The 13,793-nt window shown below is 25.1% G+C and overlaps 3 protein-coding genes across 3 annotated transcripts in view; 1 reads left to right on the top strand and 2 right to left on the bottom strand.

Annotated features, from left to right (window-relative positions):
* Positions 1-7,078: 7,078 nt before the first annotated feature.
* Phum_PHUM612030 (ift57/hippi/che-13, putative) lies at positions 7,079-8,821 on the bottom strand (the record flags this gene model as incomplete). The annotated part of the gene is made up of 7 exons (XM_002433014.1): positions 7,079-7,242; positions 7,328-7,472; positions 7,583-7,779; positions 7,853-7,970; positions 8,052-8,217; positions 8,299-8,417; positions 8,495-8,821. The coding sequence occupies 7 exons, from the start codon at positions 8,819-8,821 to the stop codon at positions 7,079-7,081; spliced, it is 1,236 nt and encodes a 411-aa protein (XP_002433059.1).
* Positions 8,822-9,115: 294 nt separating this feature from the next.
* On the top strand, positions 9,116-11,075 carry Phum_PHUM612020 (uncharacterized protein; the record flags this gene model as incomplete). The annotated part of the gene is made up of 5 exons (XM_002433013.1): positions 9,116-9,431; positions 9,511-9,999; positions 10,073-10,256; positions 10,337-10,563; positions 10,645-11,075. The coding sequence occupies 5 exons, from the start codon at positions 9,116-9,118 to the stop codon at positions 11,073-11,075; spliced, it is 1,647 nt and encodes a 548-aa protein (XP_002433058.1).
* A 1,254-nt stretch (positions 11,076-12,329) lies between these two features.
* Positions 12,330-13,793, bottom strand: part of Phum_PHUM611910 (serine/threonine-protein kinase PLK1, putative) — a gene marked incomplete at both ends in the record, with an annotated part of 3,313 nt that continues 1,849 nt past the window's right edge. Inside the window, 4 exons of the mRNA XM_002433012.1 lie at positions 12,330-12,530; positions 12,611-12,854; positions 12,943-13,270; positions 13,351-13,763. Coding sequence (XP_002433057.1) covers positions 12,330-12,530; positions 12,611-12,854; positions 12,943-13,270; positions 13,351-13,763 — 1,186 coding nt within the window. The remainder of the gene's footprint in view (positions 12,531-12,610; positions 12,855-12,942; positions 13,271-13,350; positions 13,764-13,793) is intronic.

Here is a 13,793-nt window from a genome sequence, read left to right as displayed (position 1 = left end):
TTTAATTGAACCGAAACCGATTACTGTATAATCACGTATGAGAATTTTTTTGAATATGATATCGCATACACAGAGAGAAAGAGAGGGAGAGAGAGAGAGAGAAAGAAAAACAGGCAGAGAAAAAGAGGACTTCAAACAAAATATTTGACTAGGCTCACATTGTAAATACATCATTTTTAAAGATAAAGAAAACTCAGTATTAAATAATCACTGGGAGCAGCAGAATAAACCAAAACCCAAATACAACCGCGTATAATAATAATTTCGTGGGGGGAAGAGGGGGGGAGGAAAACAAAAAACGAAAACAAACGACAACCAAAATTTTCCCCGCACGTTTAAGAAAAATCAGGTTAAGAAACGATCATGCCAAAAAAAAAAATTTTCCTCTTGTCGGTTTTTCTGTGGTTTTTGGGGGGGAGAGAGGGATAAACGACAAATTTTCACCGCCATGACACAAAAGAAAAAATTTTTCGTTTTCCTACCGAAAATCTTACTCGTGAAACTCGTGAACAAACGACATTTTTTATTTGACTTTGTTGCAATTATGGAAAATTACAACTCACGATTCATAATTTTTTTTTTTTTTTTTTTTTATTCCGTGACATTTTCTTATCTTATGATACACGTACATCAATAAAAATATATGTACATATGTATTACAACAGGAGCAACAACAGCACCAACAGCACGGTTTCGCGTTTTATTAAAAATAAACGAAATTTTTTAAAAAATATTAATTTCATTTCTATTTTTTTCTTTCTTTTCAAATAATATTTTTCACTCGTTCCACGTTTAAAATTTACACCGTTCGTTAGTTACACGATTAATATACTACTACTTGAAAAATTTTCCCGGAAAATTTTTTTTTTTTTGTTCAACTAGAAAGCGAAAAAAAAAAAAATTCAAACAATTATTTATTACGATACGAAAAAATTAATTTTTTTTTTACAGGTTTTAAATAGAACTTCGTCCTTCATTACAAAAAAAAATTTTCTTTTACGTCATACCTAGAAAAGCCTAAAAAATAATAATAATAATAAGTCTTAAGAGAAGAATTGTTTTCTTTTTTCTTTTTTTAAATTTTACAAAGCTCGAGAGAAGAAAAAAAAAATAATAATAATTATTAGTGTTATTTTTCGAAAGTTTCGCAATTCGTTAAATATTATAATAATTTTATTTTATTTTTTTAAATTGACGATAATTAAATCAAGATTTCGGTCAAATCTTTAAAAAAAACTAATTATAAAAAAAAAACAATGTTAATGCTTTCGCGACCGTTAAATTTATAAACAAAACAATTAAAATTTTCCCGGAAAACGCAACAATTTTTACATTTGAATAGGTTATGATTAAAACAAAAAGAAACAGGCCAGAAGTCTCATCAACTGTATTTAAACGAATATATAACTGTCGAAAACTGTGGAAAATCGAATTTTCCTACCCCCGACCCCGTAAAAAAGAAAAAACATTAAAAGATCGATAAATCGATCTATCGATCGATCGATCGTGGAAAACATTTCCCATTTCCTGTCGTGCAATTACAAAATTAATTTTTTTTTTTTTTGAATTTCAATGTTTGCGATGCCAACTACTCTTAATTTTCCCAAAGTGTGTTTTTATTTTCAACTGATGCCTGAATTCGATCGAGGAAAATTTAAAATAATAATAATAATAATAATAAAACCTTCTGCACCTTCACAAAACGCGATCGATCGTGACACAAAACGACTTTTGTACATACAACCAACACACACACACACGAAATCGATTTTTTTTTTCTCCCCCCCAAAAAAAATCTAATCAATAAATAATTTTTATACAAAATAATAATAATTAATTAAATTATTTAACAATAAATAAATAAATAAAAATAAAATAAAAATTTTTAACCTTTTGTCGAGTCAGCTGCTTTTGTTTTTTTTTTTTTTTTTGTTTTTAATACAAAATTATTAGCACAATTAAAAATATTATTATTTCTCTTGTTTTAATTAAGATAAGAATAATTATTGATTGAAAACTTCACGCAAATGATAAAAACACACGATGAATAAAATAAGTAAATAAATAAGTAAATAAATAAATAAATAAATATAAAAATTTTTCAATAAAAATTAAAACGATTAACATGGGTTTTTATTTCAGGAAGAGACTGAGCTTTTTACAATTTTTTCGATAACGATTCTTATCAAAAAATTAGATAAAAAAAAAAAATTATTATTCTTTTTCGGAAAAAAAATACAAAAGAAAAATTCGTTATTTGATGTTAATAATAATAATAATAATAATAATAATAATAAAAATAATAATAATAAATATATAAATAAATAAAATGATAAATGGTTAAAAACCCCGACAAATAAGAGCCTTGTCGTGTTTGTCGAGTGTCCATAATAATAATAATATTAATAATAATATTAATAATACTAATAATAATAATAATGATGATGATAATAATAATAATAATTCCCTATTCGGCGTTTCCTTATAAATCACACAAGATAAAAATATAATTGAGAAAAAATCATTTCTCTGTCGGTGTTTCCGACATATTAAAAAAAAAAAAAAAAAAAGCAAAACGTGATTATCATTATTATTATTATTTAAAATAAATTATCCGCCATTCGAAAAAAATAAAAAAAAATAAAAAATTCGAATAATAATAATAATAATAGCAATGGGGAGACGTTTGGCAAAGCTTGCCAACTCTAGTAAACTTTTTATTTTTTTGTGAATATTGTTGGTATATACCATGATAACCCATTGAACCTGTGTTAGACAACAAGTTGAAAGGTCGAAAAAGTTAATGACATGATCAATATTGCCTTTAAACAGTATATTTAATAATATGGTAAACAAGTTGATTTCGATTCGAAAGAACAAATAAAGACGGTTTTCTTATTAAAAATAAATGAGTACACAACAAACAGCCTCCCCATCAAATCAATTCATATATATATACATTCATTACATACATATCATTCAAAATCGTTTCGTTAAGAAAAAAGGAAAAATATATACAAACCGCCATTTTTTTTAAAATTTAAATTTAAATTTGATGGAAGAATGAAATTCAAAAAAGAAAAACAAAAAAAATTCCATGCAGTGTTTAAGGGCCCTTATTTAAATCTCTACAACAATAAAAAATTTTAAATAATTATTTTAAATTTTTATTACTCCCCTCCCTCCCCCCCATTCCTTCCTTTTCCTCCCTAAAAAGCATTACTTCCTTTTGCCTAATACCCGAATATAATAATAATAATAATAATCATACCTCATAATATTTAAAAACCTTAAAAAAAACAATTTTTTTAAACGTTTCCCCAAACACAATCGATAAAAATCACGGAAATTTATTTATTTAATTCGAAAATCATTAACAGAATAATAATAATAATTTTTTCTTATTAAAATTAATTATAAAATAATAAATAAATACCTCACGATATTAATATATATAAAAAAAATAAAATCAAAACGATACTAATTTAAATTTCGAAACATTTTCTTATTATATAAAATAACTTTTTCAATTCGCGACGAATTCACAATTAATAATAATAATAAATTTTCCGTATTAACGAATCGAAAAATATTTATATTTTTTTTTCTTTTGATTAAATCATAGATATTTTTTTTTCAAATAATAATAATAATAATAATAATAATAATAATATTATGATATAAAAAAAAAAAAAAAATTTTGACCTTTGATTTTCGTTATTTATTTTGTCCTTCCGTCTACGATCATTTCCAGCGAACGAACGAACGAACGAATCGTCGTTAAATTTTTTTTTTTTTTCGTGATAATTATTTAGAATTGTTGATATTTATAAATAAAAAAAAAAAATTCTTTCGATTAAAAATTAAATTTTAAAATATTTAAATGATCAATAACGCGGCGGACCTTACACACACACACACACGCACACGCACGTCGGACACCACAACATGTCCGAAAATATTTCAAAACAATCTGTTTTCTTATTGTAATATCCAAACGAAAGTAAACGGCTGCATAATAATAATAATAATAATAAAACAACTTTCATTTTCGTATGCATGCACGAGATAAACCGTCGTTCATTCGTTAATCCATCGCTAATCTATTAATAATACTCAATAAGAACGAGATTATTCACGACGAATTTTATCCGTTAATAATAATAAATTTTAAAAAATTAGTCTTACAAGATGTAACCGAGCCGTATAACGCTTAAACGGAGCTTTAGTAAGAAAAAAAAATGGAGGATGATCTTCCAGCATCCGTTCCAGAGGATTAACTCGAGAGAATGGCGTACATCGCGTCGTGTAACAGAGATGATGCTTGGTAGTAAATGTTATAAAAAAAAAAAAAGTTGATGAGATTTTCAAGGTTACGGTCAAGGAAAAATAATAAAATGTAATTAAATATATAAAAAAATACCCGAATGGCATCGAAAGGAAAAAAAAAACAAAAAAAATCTCTCATTTTCGAGATGATTTAAATTTTTTAAAAATTACACGTTTGAGTCTCGACTGATCTAATTAATAATTTATATTAATTAATAACTTTGAAGTGAAAAGCGTGAAAAATAATTTTCTATTTCATTCGAAACCGTTTATAACCGGACAAAAATTAAAAAAAAAAAAAAAAAATTTCATAAACGAGATTTGACATTGTAGTGGAAAAACCACGTGGACAACGTGTGTTTCTTTATCGCTTTTAGCAATACTTGACCCAATATATATTTAATATAAAAATTTTATTATTATTATTAATCGAATCAAATAATTTTTTTTTAAACGGTTTATATTTGTAAACCTGATTTTAATCTCAAAAAAAAAAATAACTACAAGTTCGTTCTCTTATATTTGTGCGTGTAACAAGAAAAGAAAAAAAAATTTTTTTAAATAAATAAATAAAATAATTAATTAATTAATCTATCGATAACCATTTGTTTACTTATTTTATTTCATTATTTTTCCTATTATTATTAACATAGTTATTAATTTAAAAAAAAAAAAAAAAAGAGAGAGAGAGAAGCAGGAAATAACCTGATTTAAAATTTAAGCCTGATCAAAGATTTATTATAAAAAAAGTCATTTAAAAATTATAAAGTAAATAAAAAAATTCATTTTTTTTTTTTTTTTTTTTTTTTTTAGGGGGGAGGGGGTTTATCAACCTTAACGTCGTTTGATAATGCGTATGTGCGTGTGCGTGTGCGTGTTATTTATTAAATTATTTTCCACCTCATCTTTAATTATTATTATTATTTTTTTTTATGAATTTAAAAACACAATCGTTCACTCTTATTATTTATACTCCCCTAATACTTTTGTTTCCCTTATGTAATTAATTGAATGTAAATAATCGCAAGATTTAGTTTTTTTTTTTTTTTTTGACTCTTTTACGCACATTTACAGGGCTTTTCAAAAAAAAAAAAAATTAAAAAATTAAAAAACTAAAAAAGGTTACCGTGAAATATTCATGGATCCATAATCTCGCGCCTTCTTTTTGTAATTGTTTAGACATAATATTAAATCACATTAAATAACGTTTCCACACAAACATATATATGCAAATCAATGGCATTGCAAATCATTGGCCGGAAAATGTTATATTAAAAAAAAATAATAAACGCGCATGCGTGCTGTAAAATCATGCAAAGTTTTTCCTTTTTTTTTTTTAATATAAGTAAAAAAAGGTTTAAGCCTTATATATATATATATATATATATATTCGACATAATAATAAAAAATAAATAATAAAGCCATTAAAAAACGTTTTCCTATTAATTAATACGGTAAAAATAAATGAACGCGAAAAAAGGCGGTTTTTAATTGGATAATATGAAATTCGTATACGATTACGATTACAAAAGAAAAATTTAAATCGGAAAATTTCACGCATTGGGGGAAAAATAATTAAGTTTTTGTGCCACAACGATTTACACAACCGAATAACAAAAAAAAAAAAAAAAAAAAAAAAAAAAAAAAAAAAACCATAAATCATTAAAAATTTGCGACTGAACATAATTTTAAAAAATTGATAACCTTTCATTTTTTTTTTGAATTCAAAGCATTTTATTGTAATTCGATAGAAAATTTTCTTAATGGAAAATTTCCTATTTTTTTTTTTAAGATTGTAAATTTTAAACGAATAATTTACCGGCTAATAAATGATGATTACAATTACGCCTCCTCATTCAAAAAAAAAATAGTTATTATTAATAATAATTGAAATTGGAGTTTCTATTCGATACAATTATTAACAACAACCCCCCCCCATTTTTTTTTAATTAAAAAAATTTTTTTTTTACACTTACGAGCCAGAAAATAAATTAAAATCACAAATCTAAGGTTAAGACCATCTAGGCATCGTGTTTACCCTTTGTTGTACCTTTTTTTTTTTTTATATTCTAATACCCCGGCGTGTTTAACGATTTCGAATAATGAACACTTTAATTAACTAAAACCATTTATAAATCACGATAACAAAAAAAAAAAAAAAATAAACGAAACGATATGATTAGAATACCTTTCGCGAGAAAATTATAATTTTCGCAAAAATTTTTCACCGACAGTGTTTTAACTGTATAAATACGTTTTGTCAATGAAAATAAGATTCCTATTTCTATTTGTGTGTGTGTGTGTTGGTCAATGTCCAATATATCTTATCATATAAAAAAAATTATAGCTTTTTATAAATTAGACAAGATTATTATTAAACGTCAATACTATTATTTCCTCGTTTCGTAGGCATCAGCAAATATAACTATGATAATGTGAATAATAATAATATGTATAAATAAATTTGGTAAAATTATTCAACAATAGACAAAGTTTTGATAAACTCAAATATTTCAAATATTAATAAGTTTTGTTAACCAACCGACAAACTACTTTCCTCCTAATTATTTTGAAAATTTTTTTTTGTTTTAAACAGAAATTTCTAGGCCAAAACATACTATTAAATTTATCTACAATTGATTAATGTCAAATGCAACAGAGTTTGATAAGAGTTTAAAAAGTAGATTGGAAAAGAGTATATAATAAAGTATTTAGAAAAAAAACTTACCATTAAAACATGCGAGTAAGTTTATGATAATATAAAAGTAGGAGAATCAATGTCTTGTTGATAAAATGTTTTATCCTTTAATTTTTGCTGTAGAATTTCATTCTCGAAAACACCAATTTTTACATCAAGCTCTATGATTTCATTTTTAATTTTTGCTATTGCTTTTTTTATATTAATTAAAGGTGCTGAAAACGAATAAGAAAAAAATAATTTTTAATGCTCGAAAACAAAAATTTTAATCATGTTTAACATTTTTAAATGAATTCCTACCACCATCTGTCATGCTTGCTCCTCTTTCTTCCATTTCTTTTTTTATGTGCTCTAATTCTTCTGTGATTTGAGTTAAAACTTTAGACTTTTCTGTCATTTTTTCATTTGCATTTTTATATAATTCTGTAAGTTTACTTAATTCATCCTGTTATAACATAAAAATTTCCTGTTAAATTTTGTATTATTTATTATCTGATTGATGAGAAGAAATTTAATGATTTCTTATCTTTTATTAATAAAAAAAGAAAATGGTACCTGATTATTTCTAAAGTTAATCAATAATGGCTCCAATTGAGAATTAATATGTTTTTCTCGAGTTGATATTTTAGCTAACGAGTTGGTGATATCTCCATGCAATTTATCTAACTGAGACTTGGTAACGGGTAATACTTCTTCAATGCTTGAATTAAATTTTTGCATTTGTTCTAAATGATTTCTCCAGTCTCTGGAATCTAAATTATAAAATACAATTTATAAAAAAAATTTTTATTTAAAAGTATAAAATACACCCATTTATAATATTACCTGTCTTAATGGTAACTTTTAATTGAGGTAATACTCTTTCCAACTCGACCAACCATTCTTCACTAGTAACATTCGACTTTAAAATTTCTTCAGGTTTTTGCTGATTCTCTTGAAAATCCTAAAAAATTGTTTAAATTATTTACCAAATTAATAAAGAAATTACAATTTTAAAACAATATAATAAAGAATTTTAACAAACTTTGAAAATTTGAATATTTCTCAAATCTTCAAGATTAATGGCACTTTCATCATCATCATCATCACAAAAGAAGGTAGCCATTTCTTCTTCAACTTTTTCAAGAATTAATTCGGCTTCATCTTCAATCTCTTCGACAGCTTCTTCAACTTCTTTTACAAGTTCTGGGCTAATAAAATGATATATTTAATTTAAAAAATTTTTACAATGTGTGGTGTAAATCATTTCTAAAACATTTTAAATAACTTACTGCGACCATTTAATATTTAAAATTTTTATTGCTTCATCAGCTAATTGATCTAATATGTATATTACATGTTCCCCAAAACCCTGTTTTATTCTACTAGGGGGAAAATTAACATTTATATTCTGTAAATTGTAAATTTATATTTAAATGAAAAATTAATCCAAGAAAATTTTTAATTTAGCCTTAAAATTTTACTTACCAAACTTCGAAGAATATCAAATATATTTGAAATTATAGAATTAGGATCGTCGTACTCCTGAGGTTGCTCGAAAGATTTCCCGCACTTTCGAATGAGCCATCCCGCCAATGACGCAAATAAGTAAAATTGTTCTCCGGGATTCGTCTGTATAGCGAAATAATGTCTACTGAGCGATTTCATTTTTAAATCTTTAACGAATTCCTGATCGTAATTTAATATTGTTAATTTGTCAATTAACTCTTCCATAACGATAAAATGAGCAAAAGCCTGTCCAGGACCCACATTATCACTTTCAATCATATCAATTGATTCCCCTTGAAATTCCATTTTTCGAAATTTATTTTTTTATAACTTAATATTACGTTTATCAAGTTTCTGTGTTAGACAGGTAACCCGGCAACCACTACTTACGTCAAGTTTGCACTTTACAACTATTTAAAAAAAACTTTTAAAAATGCAAAAATTTACAATTAATTAATAAATTTTAATACTTTTAAATATTTATCGAAAAATATTAATGAATGATTCGAGCAAAAACAAAAACTTTTTAAAATTACTTTTTAAATTACATTTTTCTCTGTAATTTTTTATCGAACCGCCATTTTTTTGTAAACAAAAAAAATGGATGACAGAATTATAAAAAAACTCTTAATACCAAGTGTTATTGTACTTGTCATATCTGTTATATTTGTTTATGAATTTAAAAATTTGCTCGATTACTTGGTATTTAAAGAAAAAAAAATGCTTATTATTGGAATTCTATCTTCTCCTGAAAATTTTAAGCAGCGAATAAGCTTAAGAGAAACATGGTTAAAATTAATTTCAGGATTATCTGCCTCATCTTTTTTCATTATAGGAAATGAAATTTGTCATGTTCCAGTTATTGATAGACCCGATCCATATACATGCATCAATCAACCATTTTCCCTAGCTTCTGGTCAGTTGTAACTTACAAATATTGTCTTAGTCAGATTTAATGAAATGACTTTTTGTTTTTTTTTTTCTCTCAATTACAGATGTAACAGAAGAAACAGAATTTATCACAATGAAAATTTCAAATAATTCAAAAATTCATTATAACCCAATTCCATTTTATACTGGCTTTGGGTTTTATGTTCGAAGTCAAATTAATATAACAAAATTAGGGATATTGAGAGAATTTCTTGTAAGGTTCAAATGTAATGTTACAGTTAATTTATTCTCTGCATATAATAGTAATCTTTTAGCTACAGTCACATTTAATAAAAGACAATTAAGAAATACAAAATCGCTAATTTTATTACAATCAATAACACCTGTCACGCTTGAAGAATTTTCCGAAGTTAATTTAAAAATAGAAGCAGAAAATATTGATAGCATATTACTTCCAAACTGTCAAAATGCTCTTTGGGAAAATGGTCCTAATGTAATTACAATAAATAATTTATGGACCACCACTGGTCTCATACCAGATTCATTCAAAAAAAAATCTTGTACCTATGTTCTTATGGCCTACAGAGTTTTAGGTATATTTACTTTTTCAATGTGAAATAAAAACGACAATTATACAACATGTACCTTTTTTTTTTTTTTTTTCAGACACAGATAAAATTAAAACTTTAGTCGAAAATAAAAAGAAAAGACTTGAAACTTGGTATTTGCAAAATAAAAGATTGAGTGTAGAGTTACTTAATGAAAGTAAATTTTTTAACGATATTATTTTTGTCAATACAATTGATGTTTATAGAAATTTAACTAAGAAAATGATTGAATTTTACAAAAGGTACTTATCATTATATCATATCAATGTTTTTTTATTTTTATACAAAAAATGATGTTTAAAAAAAAATTTTTCTTTTCCAGTGTAATTAAATCAGTTTATTTTCATTATATATTAAAAACCGATGATGATTCCTTCATTGATTTATTAAGGGTATACCATCAATTGGAAATTATTAGAAAGGAATTAATTATTGAAATGAGACCAAGGTATAACAAAAATGTTCAATTTTCATATTCCTCTGGTTTGAATACACCAAAATTTTGGTGGTGGAGTTATTTTAGAGAATTTTGGAAAGTGCAAAGAGCAGGTGTGTGTTAAAAAAAAAAAAAAACAATTACTCAAAAAAAAATTTTTAAAAAGGAAAAATAACACATGACATCATTTTTAGGTAAATGGAGAGAGAGTCAATACAGATCGGCATCATATCCTTCATTCCCTTGCGGGGGTGGATATGTTATAAATAAAGAAATAGCTAATTACATAGCAAACAATGCAAAATATTTAAATCAATTTCAAGGAGAAGATGTTTCATTAGGGATTTGGCTATCATCTTTATCCGTGACGCACTATCGTAACCCCAACATAAATACATTTAAATCAACAAATAAATTGCAAAAAACAATTCAATTAAAATATAGGGATTATCATTCCGTTTCCCAGTATAAAACTAAAAGTTCTGAAGAATTTATTCCTGATGTTTGCCAGTGGATTTGTGATAATGAACAAAATATTTCTCTTCCATCGTGCAATAAAGTTCAATTAACTGTTAATGAAATGTACAATGTTTGGAATAAATACAGACAAAAAGGATTTATTTAATCCTTTATCATTATATATGTATTTTAATACAATTATATTATCATTATTTTACATTGCCTAAAAATAACGACGAGTACCTTAAAAAAAAAAAATTGTTTAAAATTCTCTTATCCTAACGCGGGAATAAATTTTTAAATTTGAGAGATTTCGTATTTTCTAATGAATAAACCCTCGGACTTAAATATTCCCCGTGTAATTCCCTCGGGAACAATATTTTATAAAAGAAAATTTAATTTTCTACATCTTCAAAAAAAAAAAAATAAAATAAATTTTGTTAATGAAAACCAAATTAAAATTTTTTTTAATCGATTTATTTAAATAAAAATTAACCGTTATTTTTACTAACATAAATTGGTTTAATTAAATGGCAATTAATAAAATATTAACAATGACATACAATATACTACGATTTAATAAATCGCAGTGGTTTTATTATATTTACTTATTAAATTTAATACTTATCGATTATTTTTCCTTATTATGTTTTACCATTATTATTATTATTATTATTATTATTATGTAAAATTTATATCACGTAATTAAAACCCAATCTTTATTAAAAAAAAATAAAAAATAAATAAATAGTTCAATTTTTATTTGACTAAAAATTAAAAAAAAAATTTAAAATTTTTTGTTGTTTGATTAAAAATTTTTTATTTTTTTTTCAAATTTAAAATACATTTGATCCAAAAAAATAATAATAATAATAAAAATGAAAAATAAGAAATTTTTTTTTTTTTTGCCAAAAAAATCTAATTTTCACTTAAAATTTATACTGATTTAACAATAAAAAAAAAAAAAATTACGAAATTTCATTTCGGTATAAACCTAAAATTTGTTTTTAACTCAAAAAAAAAAATTACTTTTTAAAAAAATAATAATAATAATAAAAACAATTCTTTTCATTCCAAGAATTACCCCCCAAAAAAAAAAAAACCTTTTATTATTATTTTTTTTTTTTGCAAAAAATCAATAGTGTAAAAAAAAAAAAAAAAAAAAAAAAAATTCTGGGAAAAATTAAAAATTAAATATTTTATACTATAAATAATAAAAAAAAAAAAAAAAAAAAAAAAAAAAGGTTAAAAGAAATAATATAAAGTAATTAGAAAAACTGATAATCGATAATTATTGATTACGGGCCTAAATATAAAATATTTACTGGCTCATTGTTATTGTAAGAAAATGAATTTTTTAAAAGTGAGAAACAATTTTCCCCGATTAATTAATACATTTTTGTAAATGTTAATTGTTTCACTACTTTCGAGAATTACCGGCTTTTAAATTGAAATTTAATTTATGATAAGCATATTGTAATGCGTCAAACAAGGCTTGACTCGTTCCTTGAGTTTTGATTGTTGAAAAACGGTACGTTCGGAAAGTTTGTTCGGCATCAACATAAGTGACGGCATCCATTAAAGGACACATAATAATTTTTGTGTGATCCAAGAAATTTACCTGTAAAATTAAATTTAATAAATTTTCCCCCCTTTTTTTTTTTCAATGGCTCAACTCTGATAAGTATTTTTTTTATAAACCTGAACTGTTCCATTCGTTAGGCACATAAATACGCCTTGAGAAGTCCTAAACCATTGATACAGATAAGGAGTTCTTGAAACTGGATCTGGCACACGTTCGATGTTTCCTCCAGCAGTCATTAAATGCTCATGCATGTACTTTTTAAAATAGGATAAAAGTTTAATTTTTTTTTCCAATTCAACCGGATGATCGTAGATTGTAAAATATTCTTCTCGACCATCTCGATCAATGTAGTGAACGTTTCTAAAATTTAAAAGTTTATTTTATTTTACTTTCCCTTTGAAAATTAATTTAATCACGTTTTAAATTTTCTTTTTCTTTTTCCACTCACAAATTATTTGCCAACATCACGACTTTAGTAGTATCATTGAAAAAGACGCCCCAGCTACCATCGATTAATTGAAATCCGAATCCGTATTTATCAGAATAATCGACCCATTTACTAACCCAAATCAAGGGTTGTGCAGCTGGATCGCAGTCTTCTAAATTATTTAATTCCTTACTAAAAGGTTGGCTTTTCAATACGGAAGATAATTGATCGACAAGTTTCTGCAAATGTTTTCTACATTCGTATTGTGTTACCATTGCATTGTTCGATGCTCCGGCTAATGCAGAACTCATGCGATTATTTTTTTTTGGAGATAAAGCGACGACTTGTTCTGTTGACCAAAAAAAAATTAAGGTTTTTCTAGTTCTTAAAACTGAGATTAAGATTTTTTTTTTTTTTAAAATTAATTACCAGAATTAACTTCAATAAGTGGTTTACGCGTAGCTCCTTTTGTAATTTTACCATCCTCAACGTTTGTAAATCTAGGAGCAGAAATAAGAACTGAAGGAGGAAGGGAAGTAGGAGTCCATCCAGAAAACCATTCGTGTTCAAGGCATTGAGTTACATTGGGACGTTTGGAAGGATCGATTTGAAGTAACCAAACAATTAAATTTTCAGCCGCACGAGGAAACTGACTTGGTATCGTGTAATTGCAATCTTTAATTCGTTTGTATGTATCCTCAAGAGTTTTCGTTTCAAAAGGAGGTTTTCCAACTAAAAGAGTATACAGAATACATCCAATTGACCACATGTCAACTTCAAAACTGTGACCCAAGTTATTCAATATTTCTGGGGCAATGTAGTTCGGTGTTCCACAAACAGTTCTAAATAAAATAATGTTAGAATCAATTAAT

This window comes from Pediculus humanus, genomic scaffold (assembly GCF_000006295.1).
Source record: "Pediculus humanus corporis 1103172108319 genomic scaffold, whole genome shotgun sequence".
Classification (NCBI taxonomy): Eukaryota; Metazoa; Arthropoda; class Insecta; order Psocodea; family Pediculidae; genus Pediculus; species Pediculus humanus.
This window is presented reverse-complemented; position numbering and strand designations above follow the sequence as displayed.